At 39.5% G+C, this 15690-nt stretch overlaps 2 protein-coding genes across 15 annotated transcripts in view; both read left to right on the top strand.

Moving 5' to 3' along the window:
• Positions 1-15690, top strand: part of LOC308583243 (dystonin-like) — a 313796-nt gene that overhangs the window by 160214 nt on the left and 137892 nt on the right. For all 14 annotated transcript variants that reach the window (XM_081187021.1, XM_081187022.1, XM_081187032.1 and 11 more), the window contains 4 exons: positions 664-762; positions 10645-10779; positions 14746-14834; positions 15312-15447. In XM_081187021.1, the coding sequence (XP_081043147.1) occupies positions 664-762; positions 10645-10779; positions 14746-14834; positions 15312-15447 (459 nt within the window). The remainder of the gene's footprint in view (positions 1-663; positions 763-10644; positions 10780-14745; positions 14835-15311; positions 15448-15690) is intronic.
• LOC308583253 (desmoplakin-like) lies at positions 6105-10562 on the top strand. Its single transcript, XM_081187078.1, has one exon. The coding sequence runs from the start codon at positions 7151-7153 to the stop codon at positions 8963-8965; it is 1815 nt and encodes a 604-aa protein (XP_081043204.1). The 5' UTR covers positions 6105-7150; the 3' UTR covers positions 8966-10562.

The raw sequence follows: 15690 nt of genomic DNA, 5'->3' as shown, positions 1-15690 counted from the left end.
TACAACAAACTGACCAGTGTTTGGAACCTATCCCTGGCTGTTAATGAAATGAGGCTGCAAATAGACATTTCTTTGTTCTAGAGTTTGCAAGCTCACCCATCAGCAAGCTAGAGATTAAGTGCAATCGAGACTGAATATAATCACAGACTCTGTGAATGATAGCCAGAACACAAAGAGTTACAGAATGATATATGAAGGGTTATGTTCCTTTATATGGCTGTAACCCTCATGACTTTTCAAGACCCTGAAGCATCCTTTTCTACTGAATGATGTCCCTGCTTCATACAGAAAAATGTGTTGGGATTCATTGCATTCAATAATTCATAAAATAAATGATTTAAGGTGTGAGGGGTTAGGAGGTTAATCCCATGATGAATTTGGTCCTTCATCTTTCATTCTTAAGAGCACCTCCACACCTGCTACCCCCAAAGCGGACAGAAGTCAACTCCTCTCAACATTCTGTTTGTTACACTGATTCTTCTAAGAATCTGTTGGACTCAGGGTAATCTTTCTAATATGTTTTGTATATTATGATTTAGGAAGGCGCAGTGCATTTTTATTTCAGAAATCATCTTGTAACTTTATTTGTTCTATATAAAAGTAAATAAATTTAAGACACTCCATTTCAGCATGAATCAGTACTGTTCCTCTGTTTCATTGCAGTTTATGGACTTACGAACACGCTACACAGCTTTGGTGACCTTGATGACTCAGTATATAAAGTTTGCTGGTGACTCTCTCAAAAGGCTGGAGGAGGAAGAGGTAAGTCAGCAGATAACTTTCAAAGGGATGGTAAAACCACTAAGACAGCTATACTTTTTAAAGTATAAGGATAGATGATGTGAACTCCTTATGTACTCTCTAGATATAAAATGAAGGTTGACATCACGTATCCAGTGAACACCAAGACTGACCTGAAATTATCCGCTCTCATTGTCCTTACTATTTTTACAACTTTAGTTTGCTAAAATTCTATTGCAGGATTGGTTCTATATGAGAATTTCCCCAAGGTACTGAGAAACTTGTAAAATACCTTTATATTTATTGGCTTATAAGCTCTCTCACACTGCCGTGCTTTCAACTTAGCAGCTGGATTTGATAGTAGTCTAAGTAGTGATGACAGGATGGACAGGGTTGGGAAGTATGGCAAAGGGAGGCATCTGCATGCAAGCAAAGATATCTCAATAGTTCCTGTGATGTATAGTATTGAACAAGGCCAATTCAGAAAAGAGTTTTCTATTCAGTCTGCAAATAAAAATGGCAGGCAGACAAAGCTGCCAGTGGAGGCAGTGCATGTTGCTGATGAAACGGAGGAGAAATTTAAATGGTCTATTTCACTGAAGGAGAGAGCAAGAGGACATGGGAAAACTAATTCTGAGCCTGCGATGAGAATAAAGAATAGAAGTCTGAAGGCAGGGCATTATCCCATGGGAATCAGCCCAATTCAACAACCCACTTGCCTTTCAGAAAGGTTGCACCCTGAGAACCTGAATAAAGACTTTGAAAAATATTCTCACAGTGTACTGATAAAGGTGGAAGAGAATATTCAAGCAGGTGAATTGTTAGCCATTGTTGCAAAACTGCCCTAAGCAATTTAAAACCAAGGAAGGAATCAGTAAGACAATGCAGCAACAATTAAGACATGTGTCCTTCTGACAGGTGAATACTATTAATACATTACATAATATGTCTCTAGATAGCAGCAATTTTAGAACAGCTACCCCACAAGAAAGACTGTACAAATTCCAAAGAAAATAAATGTTGAAGGCCAAGGAAGCACAACTTGTTTCGGTACTGTTTCAAAGGTTTACACAGTAAAAAACACAGTTATACAGCATAGTCTAAAAGTGTATGAACTAAATTGTGGTATGATGCAAAGCAACATCAATCAAAATATGAATTCAGTATTGTTATGTTATTCAAATAAATAGTGATGTAGTGCTGGCCAGTTCCCAAAGCAAAATAATTTTGAGGAAGGGTAATTTGGACATGAACCAAGAAAGGAAAAATTTGAAGATACCCTTTCTTGCAATCTTCAAATGCTGAGAGTTTGACACAGAATGTTGTCTGTGCTTTGACCGCTCTATTCACTGGTGTTCACAAAGAAAATGTAGAGATGGAAGTGGATATGTTTTTTTTAAAAAGGAAGGGTTTTTTTCTATCTGAGTCAGTGCTGCATAAAGATGTACATGACCATTCAAAGCTACTCGAAGAAGACAAAAATCATAAACTAAGAGAGGATGTCAGGAGAACAAAATATGGAAACACAGGAAACGAACAGCCAGTTTTTGAATCGAGAATGTGCAGAGAAAGCATAGGCCAAAAGGAAGAAATAAAAAAGAAAGAGGTACATAGTTGTATTGAAAATCAGAGGCAATCATAACGAGTATAATAGTATTATAGAAATAAATACAACTTCAAAATCATTCCTAATCATCACTTGAAACTTAAATATGTCTCTGTGTGGTGCGAAAATTGATTTAAAACTGATTCAATGGAGTTGCAATATTTAAACAAACTGCTAAGCTGTTGATTTGCATAATCATTCCTTTTATTCATTTATGTAGCAACATCAGCTACAGAAACCTCCCAGCTGACAACTTGTTTTGCTGATCAGGATTAGTGGGCGGGGAGATAATTAAATTATTACATTTTGATGATCTTTAGCATTGGTGTTTCCAAGTATCTTGTGGTTTGTGTTATATACCAGTAGATGTCGCATTTATTGGTGTAATGGGACATCTACTGGAAAATAAAATCTCATTTAACAGCAATATTTAGAAAGAATTAAATTCAACCCAGAAGGAAATAAAGCTGCCTTTGCATTAGTATGTCTTGGTGAGTTAATGATACTGTAACGTTGTGCTAGTCTTTTGTTAAAAGAAAGAGCATTGTGTTCAGAGCCTGAATAACTATTGTTGAAGGACATGGCTAATTAAATGTGGTTTCTTGCTAATTGTATCATGTTTTACACTAAAACGCTCTCCTCTTCTTATTCAACTAACCATCAAATGAGGAAGTGCTTTTTTCTTGCATGGTGTGTTTTGCTGAGAAGTTGCTCTGTAGCTTTTAAGCAAGGACTCATGCAAGTGAGCTTCTGGGCATCACCTTCAACCTATGAAACAACTCTTATCCTGAAAGCAAAGGGATTCTTCTTGAGGACTTCAGCTGGTGGATTCCTTCATGCAGCTTTCTCTTTACTCTAACTAACGGTCCCTTTCTGATGGTGACAGTGGTGGTGGGAATCCCTCAGTCTGTGCTGCTGACATGCTGTAGTTGAAGTTTGTAAGTATTTGCAACTGTGCATTTTAGCATTACAACATTACCTAACGTTTTAAAAGAATGGATTTCAATGTTTCTTGTTGCCTTATTTTTTTGGCAGATCCTGAAGAATAAGGAGGCACTAGTACGTGGTGAATATTCTGATCTGGAGCAGCAGCAAAAAGAAGTAATGAGTGAGAACAGAAAACTTATGGAGAGGATAAACGAGCTTGAGGAAATGTTGGATGAGTTGAGGAAACAGAAGTTCCAGTTGGAAGTAGAACTTCCAAAAGCAAAGGCCGATGCAGAGAAAGAAATGAAGAAGCAGCAGACAAAAATGGAGGAGATTTGTCTCCAGAAAGCCAAAGCTGAGCAAGAAGCAAAGCGCTATCGCATGGAACTAGAGGATGCTCTTAAAGAGAAAGAAGACGCAGAGCAGGAATTGGAGCGTGTGAAGCAGCTCGCTTTGAAGACTGAGGCTCAGAGAAGTATGGTTGAAGAAAAGTTCAGAGCTTTCAGAATGCAGCTAGAGGAAACTGCTGTGGCTAGAGATGCTCTTGAAGATAAGTTAAGAAGGAAGGACACCAATCTTCAAGATTTAGAGCAGCAAAAGAAAGCACTGATGGAGGAGCTGAGGAAGAAGACTGCTGAAGAAGAGAAACTTGTGAAACTCATTAAGGAAATGGAACAAGACATGGAGTTTCAAGGTAGTCTGGTGAAAAGCAAGTGCAGAGAAAAGGAAATAACCGAAGTCAGAAGGCAAATTACTATAATAGGACAAGAAACTCTGTTGCCAACAGGTTCAGACATTTTCAGAGAAAAGCAAGAAGTGAAAAACATTGAGGAATTCCAGCAACTGGTGGATGAGCTAACATTTGCCAACAAAAAGTCCGAGAAAACCATAAAAGACCTAAAATACGAACTGTGTGAACTTGAACTGCAGAATGCGTCTGCTGAAGAAAAGGCTCGCTTACTAAAAGAAAAACTGGATGATGCCAATAATTCTCTCAGGCGCCTTAAAGTAGAGCTGGATCAGAAAGAGCTGGTAGAGCAAGGATACTTGGAGCAGCTGAAGGAGCTTGACAGGCAGCTGCAGAAAACCACAGGCAAAGCTGAAGAGGTAATGCAGGAAGCCATGGATCTGAAGAAAATAAATATGAAGTATCAAGAAGAGCTGAGGTCACTTCAGAAGGAGAAGGCACTGTTAAAGATGGAGCTGGAAGAGTTGGCTAGGACACACACACACACTGGAATTACTATTCAGCAATTGCATTCCCAAATCACTTCTCTTCAGCAAGAAAAAATGGCAGCTGAACAGAGAACTGTTTCAAGCAGAGGGGAAGCAACCAGCCTACAAGAACAGTTAAAAAAAATGCAGGAACAATTCCTTCAAAAGACAAGAGAAGAAAAAGAAAACCAGCTGAAGATTCAAAGACTGAAAGATGATTTAGCAGATAGCAATCACTTAGTGGAAAAGTTAAAACAGAAGGTTGAGGAGCTTTCTAGATGGAACAGCGAGACCAAAATAATGATGACTGAAGTCCGGACCGATTCAGAGAAGATAATTCTTGAAAGACAAATTATTGACAGAAAAAATGATGAATTAAAAGCCCTGGCTGAAGGTTTCAAAGAGCAACTACGTATCACAAACGAACAACTGCACAAACAGATAATACTTGAGCAGGAGCACTTGGATCACATCAAGAGATTAGAAGATGAGCTAATAAAAGCAAAAGAATTAGCCGGTGAATTTAAGCAGAAATGTGACAGGGACAATGCTTATAACATGAATGCAGAGATGGAAATAAGAAATTTACGTACTCAGATGAGCACATTCACTATGGAAATGAAGATGAACGAGCAGAAGGTCCAGCAGCAGCAGTCCCATATTCATGAGCTCAATAGCAAGATGAAGAAGCTGCAAGATGACTTGCATCAGAAGACCTTGGAGGAACAAATGGCGCGCCAAAATGTGGCTTTACTTCAGGAAGAATCAATTGCGTTCAAGCATTCTGCGGAAGAGTTTAGGAAGAAATTTGAAAAACTCTTGGAAACTCACAACATAGCGGAAAATGACATATCTGGTATCAGGATGGAATGCATCACCCTGCAGCAAGAAAACCACATGGCTCAAGACAACATTAGAATGTATAAACTTCAAATTGAAGACCTGCAAGACAGACTTCAGAAATCCCGCGAGCAGCTTCAGCAAGGCAAGCATGCAGAAATGGAGTATGTGCAGAAATATCGCAAAATGGAAGAAGAGTTGCAAGTGCAGAGGCGGACAGTAGAGAACTTGAAGCACCAAATAGACCTGCAGAAAAGAGATCACGGCAATCAGCTGCGTTGGTTTCAGAATGAGATCAACAAAAGGAACATCCAGTTAGACTTTGGGTGGAAGGGAAATGGGTTTAGTTACTTGGGAGACACCTCCCCAAGAGATTTTGAACATATTAACCTCTGTACGACCACATCTCCTTTATTAAGAAGGAGACACCTAAGTGGCTCAAGTTGCAAATCTGAACCGCTGGTTGCACAGAAGTTGCAAACAGTTGCCACTGATTCATTGCAACGAGAGAAGCCATTCCAGTTGTCCGGAGTAACCCACCAACTGGAAAATGGAATAAGTCAACAGTCCTATGCCGAATATGTTTCCCAGACAAGCACAGAGTTTGAGATAACGGTTGATAAGAGCAACCCTATCACAAGAATTTCAGAAATAGATAAATTGAGAGACGGAAAACTCCTCAGTTCCAGGCTTGAAGAAAGTTATGAAGTGGGCTTAGGGAAGCGCCTGCATCCATTGGAGGTACATGGCACATTTGATGGCGTTTGATATTGCTTGGGTGTCGTTGTTACAACTTTCTGTTCTCCTGTAATCTTCATTGCTTTTCTGTTCTATTTCTATGTTTTCATCTTATCTGATATCGAACACTTTCTTACATCTGGCACGCATCAATCCGCATTATAACCCCAAGACTTTTGTGCAGATGCAGAAGTTGCTTGCATGTGTGGAAGCAAAAATTTCACCCACCAAAAGGTTCCCCATTTGTTTAAAAGAGGGGGCCCTACATACCGAAGAGCACACTTCTCTGCAAAATGGTGTTTGCCGGATAAAAGCAGCAGGCAGAATGATGTGTCTTTACACCATTCTCTGTCCACAGTTGTCCCCACACCCTATGATTTCAACAAGGCATGAGGTGGAGGCAAAAAGTGCACTTCTAACCTTAAAAGCTCCCCATCCAACTGCCGAATGATTTTTTGTGGCCTACAGAAGTCCAAGATCTCTCTTAAGTATTGTACTGCACATACAACAGGCCTAGCTTCCTAGAATGAAGAAAGAAATTCACAAATCCAAGTTGTTCACATCCGCATTAGATTTTTTAAAGTGGTACTTGGAGCAAAAAGGTGCAGTCTCTCATTTCTCCCAAAGGAGTGACCCTGTTCAGGGTTCTCTCAGCAGTTCCCTCCAAACTGGCCATTCCACTCTTCCCACGCTGTGTTTTGTTTTTCTTTTCCAGCTTCACTCTGTATTCCATAGCTACTGAGCATGCTCTGAGCATTGTCTCCTTTGAGGGTTTGTTTGGTTTTGCCCCCTTAGGTTTTAATATATAGTGCTTCTGTGAATCTTGGGGATTTCCTGCCTTCATTCACCACCTGAGTTTGCAATTAGAAGGGTAATGATATCGCTAAGAGATAGTTTCTCTTTTTACACTTTGCTGTCATTCCATCCCACTTTCCTTCTCAAACCAAATTCCATATTGCCAGGGTTAATAAAGTTTGCTGATTCTTAGTGTTTGCTGTTCAGATTCTGCATCTCTCCCCCTCTCCCTGTTTATGGGCTAGATTAATAACTTGATGCTATTTTCTAAGTACAGTATCCTTCATTATGTCAAACAATTCCTATTTACAGAATCTCCAAAATGAAGATTTATCAAAGATCAGTGCCATCTTAGAGGAAAAGCAAGCAAAGGAGGTTGCTCTGATCCCCTCTGAATATGATAATATCAAATTTCAAGGTCTCCGGCATGATGTAACTGCCAAGCAGTTGATTGAAGTTAAACTTCTAGACCTGAGCACAGCTGAACAGCTTCATTCAGGAAAGAAGGCCATTGCTGAGGTTCAAAAAAATCTTGAGAATTTTTTGACTAAGCCTACTGCAATAGCTGGGTTGTATATTGAATCTAGTAAAGGGAAGGTCTCATTTGCTTCTGCAGCTAAGCAGAGAATAATTGAAAAAGCATCTGTGTTAGCACTGCTTGAAGCCCAGGCCGCCACTGGTTTTATCATTGACCCCACAGCAGGTCAGAAATACTCTGTTGATGATTCAGTTGCCAAGGGACTTGTAGATCATGAATACAAAAGCAGGCTTCTTGAGGCAGAAAAGGCAGTTTTAGGATATCTGTTTTCTGGGAAAAAGCTGTCTGTTTATCAAGCAATTGAAACCAGAATCCTTGAAAGGCAGAAAGGCAAAAGTTTTATTGAAGCTCAGATAGCAAGTGGAGGTATTATTGACCCTGTGAGAAGTGTCCGTGTGCGTCCTGAAGTTGCGGTCCAGCTGGGCTTGCTGAACAACACCGTCCTGAAATTTATATATGAACATTCCAGTAATAAAAAAGTCTTCCAGAATCCAAATAATAGGCAAGCCATGTATTATAATGATTTGCTGAAGCTGTGTTTACTTGATATCGGAAGCAAATGCTTCCTGCTCCCTGTTGGGGAGAGAAAAATAACCACCCCATCTGCTGAAAAAATTCATAAAATATCTGTGGTAGATATTACAACTGGAGCAGAAATGACCTCCTATGAGGCTTATAAAAAGTCCCTGATAGACAAAAGTACCTACCTCCAGCTGTCAGGGCAAGAATTTCAGTGGAAAGAATCCACATGCTTTGATCACCATGGAAATTCTTACCTTGTGCTGACAGACCTAAAAACTGGAATGCAGTTCAACATTGACGAGGCATTAACTGATGGCAAAGTTGATAGAATGCTGGTCAGTCAATACAAGGAAGGGCAAATCACAGCCAGCGAGCTTGCAGATGTTTTGTTGAGCAATTCTAAACCACGCACAGATGTCAACAGCCCCATTGCTGGTGTCTGGCTGCCCGACACAAATGAGAGAATGCCTCTTCTGAAAGCTGCTCGCAAAAACCTAGTGGAGAGAACCACAGCGCTGAGGTGCCTTGAAGCACAAGCAAGTACAGGAGGTATAATTGATCCCTTTACTGGGAAGAGATATAGTGTGGCAGAGGCCTTGCAAAGGGAGCTGATTGATGAGGCGTCTGCTAAGCACGTCCAGCAGTGTGAACTGGTCTTTACTGGGATTATTCACCCTGTATCAAAGAGTGTTCTGTCAGCGGTTGAAGCAATGAACACAAATGTCCTAGAGAAAGAAATGGGCACTCGCTGCCTAGAGTATCAACATCTGACTGGTGGATTGATAGATCCCAAGTCTCATTGCAGATTATCGATGGAAGAAGCTATTAAAAGGGGCATTATTGATGCCGTCACTGCTACAAAGATGAAAAATGACAAATTCTACTTAAAAGGTATTACGTGTCCCAAGACAAAGAAGAAATTGACGTATAAAGAAGCCCTTGATAATGCAGTTTTTGACTGCCACACAGGGCTACGATTGCTAGAAGCAGCTGAGCTCATTTCCTCAGGAATTTCTAGTCTGTATTTTTCCTCACAGTCATAATTTAACAATGGAAGTTATTAAATTGGCCTGCAGTAATTTAAACCATCTGGCTCATGGAAATGATTCCCTATGATTTAATTGGGTTGTAAAATAGGGTTCCTGGCTGATTTCTCAGCAGAACAAAGCATTTTGAGTTTGCTTATGTATAGTTTTCAGCGTACAGTAGATTTCACGTTGCTCCATGCTTGTAATTATGATGCACAATTTGATAAGAGTTAAGCACTTCTATGCCCCATTGATTTTGGTGGAAATTTAAGCTAATGCTTTAGTTCTCCTTGAAATCATTAGGACCTAAATGTACTTAAAACTATCCCTGAATTGTTCCTCTATGTTGTATAAATGGCATTAGCAGCTTGCTAACTGGGATCATTGTGGTAGCAATGTGTTGCAGAGTTGTTGTTTTTGCCATTCCAGCTGCTCTTTGGAAATTTTCAGAAGTGAAACAATATGCCCTGTTGCATTTATATCAGTGTATGATGCAATACTATCCTGCAAAAAAATAAAAATAAAAAATCTAGAGTTGGAAGGGACCACAAGTGTCATCTAGTTGAACCCCCTGCAATGCAGGAATATTTTGCCCAACGTGGGGCTCAGACCCATGACCCTGAGGTTAAGAGTCTCATGCTCCACTGACTGTGCTATCTCCATTGATTCAGCCAAAGTTAAACAGGGAGCTAAGTATGTAAACCCTCCCATTGAAGTCAATGGCACTTGAATATTTGTGTAGAACTTAATATGCAATATCATAAATAGATTTGACAGGATGCTTGTTTGCCGGTGCAAAGTTTACTGTGGTGTGGGTTCTGTCATAAAGACTGGATATTCTTCTAACGGCATGTTTACATGGAAGCAAGCCTCTCTGTGTTAGGTGGCGGTTACGCCTTTGTAACAGCACAGTGCTCCCCATGTCTACTCAGAAGAAAGTCCTGCTGAATTTAATGGGTTGTAGTCCTTAAGTGGGGATAGTATTGCAGCCCAAGTTACATGGAGATAAGATTCTCAGTGACACTGGAAATTTCAGAGAAAATGATAGACTTCTGTTACATGATTATTATTTTTCTGGTTTTCCTTCTACTACATGATTCTTTACATTAAAAAAAACAACCATATTAAACTTAAACCTGAAATCGGCAATAAAGTTGGCTACAAAATTAGTAATTTTCCTTCTCAGGAGAAACATGTAAGATGCTATGTTAATTGCACAGGATTGAAGTATGTTATTGAATTTCATTGTCTTCTTCAACAACATGATAATCTAGAACTGGGTGTACATCTAATGCAAAGGCTAAGATTTAGAGTGTTTTTCCTGGCAAACCCTTGCTTAGATTTGACTTGCGCAGTGGTGGCTGGGAGGTTTCTGTAATGTGAGTTCCATCATCTATGTATATGAATGTGTTTATATGTATCATAATGGCTATCTTAGTTTTTTCAGATGTTTTGAATTAATTACTTCAATTACTTTTTTATTATTGTTTACCTTTTTTTAAAAAAAGAAGCATGCATAAGAATGACTGTGGTAATGGGGATAAAAAAGAAAGAAAGTAAAAATAAAGCTCATTATCTGGCATCTTCCACAATAAAATTTTTGACGGTGTAACTGTTTTTCGGGTTGGCTGTAACCTTAATATACCTACAATTTTAAATATATATATATATTTGCAATGCACATTGTTTATCAGAAGTCAATGGAAGAGGAGAAGAAAGAACACGTCGAAAAAGCTGGGGACTTACTGAAATGGGTTTCAAACATCACCAAGAGCCTCGGCAAAGGCGGAGGAGAAAAGTCTGAAAAAGCAGATTCTCCTAAGAAACAGGTATTAAAACACTGCTTGAGAATAGATGCTACCAGATGCATGACACAGTGTTGTTTTGTCTTTAAAGTGCCAAATGTGGCACAAGAACATTTCATTGTATTCAGCTTACATTTTACTCAAAGAAAACCCATTGAACTTCCTGGACCTAAGTTAGTCACGCCTATTGATATCAATGGGTCTGCTCTGAGTAGGGCTGGCATTGGATACAACCTTCACTTTAAAGTGCTTAAGAACAAATATAATTTACATACTAGTGTTTTTATTTAAATTCACCAGACTACATAACTGATACATGGGTGTTTTTTCCTGAAAGACTACATTCAAGACAAAAAGGAGAAACAGTGTTTGGACAATAATATTCCCTACTTATGATGGGAAATGATAATACCTTCATGCCTTTCCCACCAGGTGTTCCTGGCTAGTCTTCTGGATGTTAATATGGAGGTGTAATTTTTTTATAAGTTACAGGAGTTGTCAACCTTGGAGGCCCATTCAGAATTCATAGAGTGTGTACTATGGGTATGATCCATTTGGTTTTTTAATCTCTTCCAGGTCAGCACATGCTAACTCCCCCCCCCCCTTAGTTCTTTTACATGGGTTCTAGGTAAAAGTTTGTCTGGTAGAATAGAAACAATCCTCTTGAATTTGCATGAGTTTACATGGGATGCTGCCCACAAAAACCTATTAGATTAAAGCTTACAGAAATAGACTATATTAAAAATCACAAATCTGGCGTTTGCTAATATCACAGAAATCTGGATCCAAAGCACTGCTCTTCATATATTTTCACAGTTTTTACAGAGGATCACAGCAAAACTTTCTTAGTAGACGAAGAGGTGGCACACGATTTAGTGATGGTTTTGCAGGGATCTCCTGCAGTCGGCAGCCACAACGCTCTGTTGTTTGCATCCATCGCAAATGGCACCAGATCCATGATTTTCACGGTTTAGTCAATGGCAACAGATGTGACGTGATTTGATGGTGGTTAGGTAGGAGAAATTTAAAAACCGTTTGGAAGGGATCATTCCCCCCCTTCCTGACTCCTGTAGCCTCCCCACTTTCTCCAACTGGCGACTCCCATTTTCTTACTTTCAGCCATCCCCGTTTCCCACCTAATCAGGTGCTGAATTGAGCCTGTAGAACTAACAGAGGAAATGGGAAAGAGAATGACTCTTCTTGTTTCCTCCTTCAACTCCATTGATGTTTCAAGAGGGGACCTCATGATGAAGGGGGCAGTGAGACAGGGTGTGTATCAGATTCTTCATGGGCACAAGGGGGCATTCTCAAGGCCACTACTACCTTGGAAACTCCAGGGACTTCATAAAACCCAATGATTATAGGCCCAAATCACATTGCTTTCCCCAATTTATTAGGGAGTATCAATCACACAATTTAAGTTTATTATATTTACTCCCCCACACACCCCATTTCCAAATGTCACACTGTATTCAAATAAGGGGTGGAGGTGGGGGGTATATTGGAGGCTGAGTAGGAACCTGAAATCTCACATCCGCCAAGAGTTAACGTCCGAACCAAACCCTTGAAATCTGCAGTCAGCCCTGTACCAGCAAGTAATTTGAAGAACTTAAATGATACAATATTTTACTGGTCCCATTGCATGATACCAAGAAACTCTTCAGTCTTTCATACTTGTGTTGTGCCTAATATAACTGGAAATGCATGTGTCCACATGCATATTAAACACATGGAGAAAATGCTACACATGACATTACTCAGTGTAGTTTGTCCTTGAGTGCAAGCTGCTCCTTCCAAAAAATGCCAGGACAATCGGTGGGCAATCTAGATCTGGAACCCTGGCTGTGGGTGGAGTTTAACCTGTTGCCCCTGCTATGTTCCTGATCTTGGGGGACCCCCAGTATGTGGAATTTGCATTGGAGGAAAAGATCTCCCATTGTTACGGACAGATGTCCCCCCCCCCTCTGCAAATTGTAGACACGTGGTGAGATCCAAATCAGGGTCCCAGCATGAGACAAAGGGTTAAAGACTGCCCCTCCCCCCCATCCACCTCACCACGGTCCCATTCTGAATTGGGCTTCCTGTCCTGGCAATTTGTGAAAGAAAAAGCTTGCAGACGAGTACAAACTGCCTGGGAAATTGACACGTATCTTTTGGTGCATTTAATTGTATGATTTACAAAGAAAATTAGCACCAAACAACGAAACACTTTTATATTTTCATTGGAAAAACCCTTGCTTGCAGTTTTTTATAGATACAAAAAAGCCACTTACTGAAATCTGCCTCATCGTCATAATGTACAGTTACCAAGAAGCAGTTTTAAACCACTGGGTTTGCATTCCCTCTTAACCATTAGGTTAAAATGGGCCATCTGTATCACATGGCAATCTTTTTCTTTCTGTCTAGTTTCTGTAAATTGTGGCTTACCTAGTATGCTAAATAGCATTTGTAAGGGGAGTATCTTGAATATCTGTATCCATCTAGTATATAGTAGCTCCAAGGTGCAGAGATTGTGTGCACCAGCAGAACATTTTCACGGGACTTCTGTGGGCAGTTATTGGGTGGTGCTCACAATGAGTAAGACTTCCTTCTTCCAGTACTCAGAACAATTTTGGAACTATTATAACAAGGTGACTGTTGCATTTTAATTTAGTATATGAAAGCATGGTTCCATGCCCTGTATCCATATACTATGCACCCCATGTAGGACTTTCAAAAAAGAAATCTGAAATAGACTAGACCAGAATTGATCTGATTAGTTTCACTTCTGTCAGTTCTATGGGATAAGAGAAAGCAGGGGTACACTTAAGAATTGGGAACCCTCATGGTTGAAGAATGGGGTGTGTGTGTATAAGGCTCATCCACATTTTCAGCTCTGGTTAGAGTTGGCAAGCTATAGCTTTTTCCTTGATATATGGAGAGTTGCATTTAATATTGTTTGAGAACTCCTGGTTTGGAAATACTTGAGAATAAAAGATCAGTATCTTGTGTAACTATACCATTCACACAAAATCCACAAAGGAAGTTAAGTGAGGTAGTTGATTTCACTTATTAAAATACTGAAAACGATAGCTTGGAAATTGCATAGACATCTTTGGTTGCAAGACATCCTGTGAGGGAGTAACGTCAAACCATTTGACTTCACGTATCAAGGCTGTTCTTAATCTAGTAGTTGATTATTTACAAACTGTCTAAAGCTACTTGTTAAGCATTTTGTCCTCCCATATGTTCCTAACTACAACCTCCAGTATCCCTGGCCATTATCCATTCCTACTGGAGCTGATGGGAGTTGCAGTTCAGCAACATCTGGTCGGAAACAAAGACCAGAACAGTTTAGACAAAAGTTTTGAAGAAGGTCACCTAACAAATATTTTTAGTAGTGTCCGTATTTATACCTGTCCGTATTTATACCTGAAATTAATTATGGTTCTCATGTTCCCAGTAATCTATAAACACAACCTTAGTGCTTCATAACCAAGCATGTCTTTATGGCTCATTAATAAGGGACAAGTTGGCTAAAAATGGATTTGCAATATAGGCTATTGCTGTTATTAAAGATACATTGGGTTGTACCTGATGCTGCTGTCACACGTGCTCAAAAGACTTCCCTTCATACAATAGGCTATTTTGTGTTTTTATCTTGTATTTTCATACTGTGAACTGCCCTGAGATCTATGGATGAAGGGTGGTATGCAAAAGAATAAATAGACTTGCCACCTCCTCTCCCCTGCAACTCCCTGTGCACCCTCAAAATCTGTTTCAGAGGGTTGGGGGAACATGCAAGGTGAGGAAAGGGAAGTCGTCTTGCACAAGCAGAACACTGTTCATACATCGCTGGATACCACCCATTATGCCCTTGATAATGTTCCTGAAATGCTCACTCCTTTCTCAACTTTTTGCTTTACCTTTTATATACATTTCTTACCCCAACCCCCTTTTTAATTTTATTTCTAGAATGCAGTTGTGAACATATTTTCCTCCTTTTTCCAGATATCTTCTGACGAACTGTTAACCAAGAAAGAACAGATATCAGAAGCTTTGCAAACAACACAGACGTTTTTAGCGAAACATGGTGATAAGTAGGTTCATTGTGATTATTGCATTTTAAAATTAGTTGTGCCCTTTCAGAATTTGTGTTGAGGATGGGTTTCAGCCATTCTATATATAAAATCAGTTGCAGGCAACAGATATCCACTAGTTTCAGGAGTTCTTATATGAAATCTGAAACAATGGGGTGTGGGTGGGTACTGCCCCTTCTACATTATATATGGCACCTCACTTAATTCATCTAAAGCAGAATGTTTGCATTAATTAATGGTGGTACTAATAATTGCACAGCTTGTTACCAATGTATCCCTGGGAATAACTGCCCATATGACTTGCCACCACTGCCAAGTTATCAGCTTACAAAGCAAACCTTTTCTCCAGATCTGCTAGAACAGGTCTTCATAGCATGATGTTGAATTCCACCCTATATGTTTATTACTTGAGAGAACAACTAATGTTTAGAAATTGCTAGCACTTCCATCCACATCTTCTATTCCCCCTCCCAAAAGAATGACAGATGAAGAGAAAAATGAAATGGAAAACCACGTGAGGTCCCTGCAAGAAGGTTATAAACTGTTGTCCAATGAAGATTTGAAGCAGTTGCAGCAGGAACAAGATTCAGATAATGAAAACATGGATGAAAAGGTAGTCAACAGTTTGAGTTATGTTGCTGGCTGTAGTATATATGCTTTTCTGAATCTTGCATGGTTTTGGAATTTTGTATGAATACTAAAAACAAAAACAAAAATCCACACCGAATTGTGTGTATCACACAAAGAAAATCAGAACTAAATGAATGACAGCTTTCAATCGGTTTGTGGAATTAGAATTATAGCTGAATGTCTATAAATGGACAAGTGGAAAGTTGTATATGAACAGGCTTTTATA

Source organism: Podarcis bocagei (genome assembly GCF_964188305.1).
Source record: "Podarcis bocagei genome assembly, chromosome: 3".
Classification (NCBI taxonomy): domain Eukaryota; kingdom Metazoa; phylum Chordata; class Lepidosauria; order Squamata; family Lacertidae; genus Podarcis; species Podarcis bocagei.
The sequence above is the reverse complement of the archived record's forward strand: the minus strand, read 5'-3'. Positions and strand labels throughout refer to the sequence as shown.

Bases quoted from the DNA above. Each gene is read 5' to 3' on its own strand.
- LOC308583253 (XM_081187078.1), top strand. From the start codon at position 7,151: ATGTCAAACAATTCCTATTTACAGAATCTCCAAAATGAAGATTTATCA.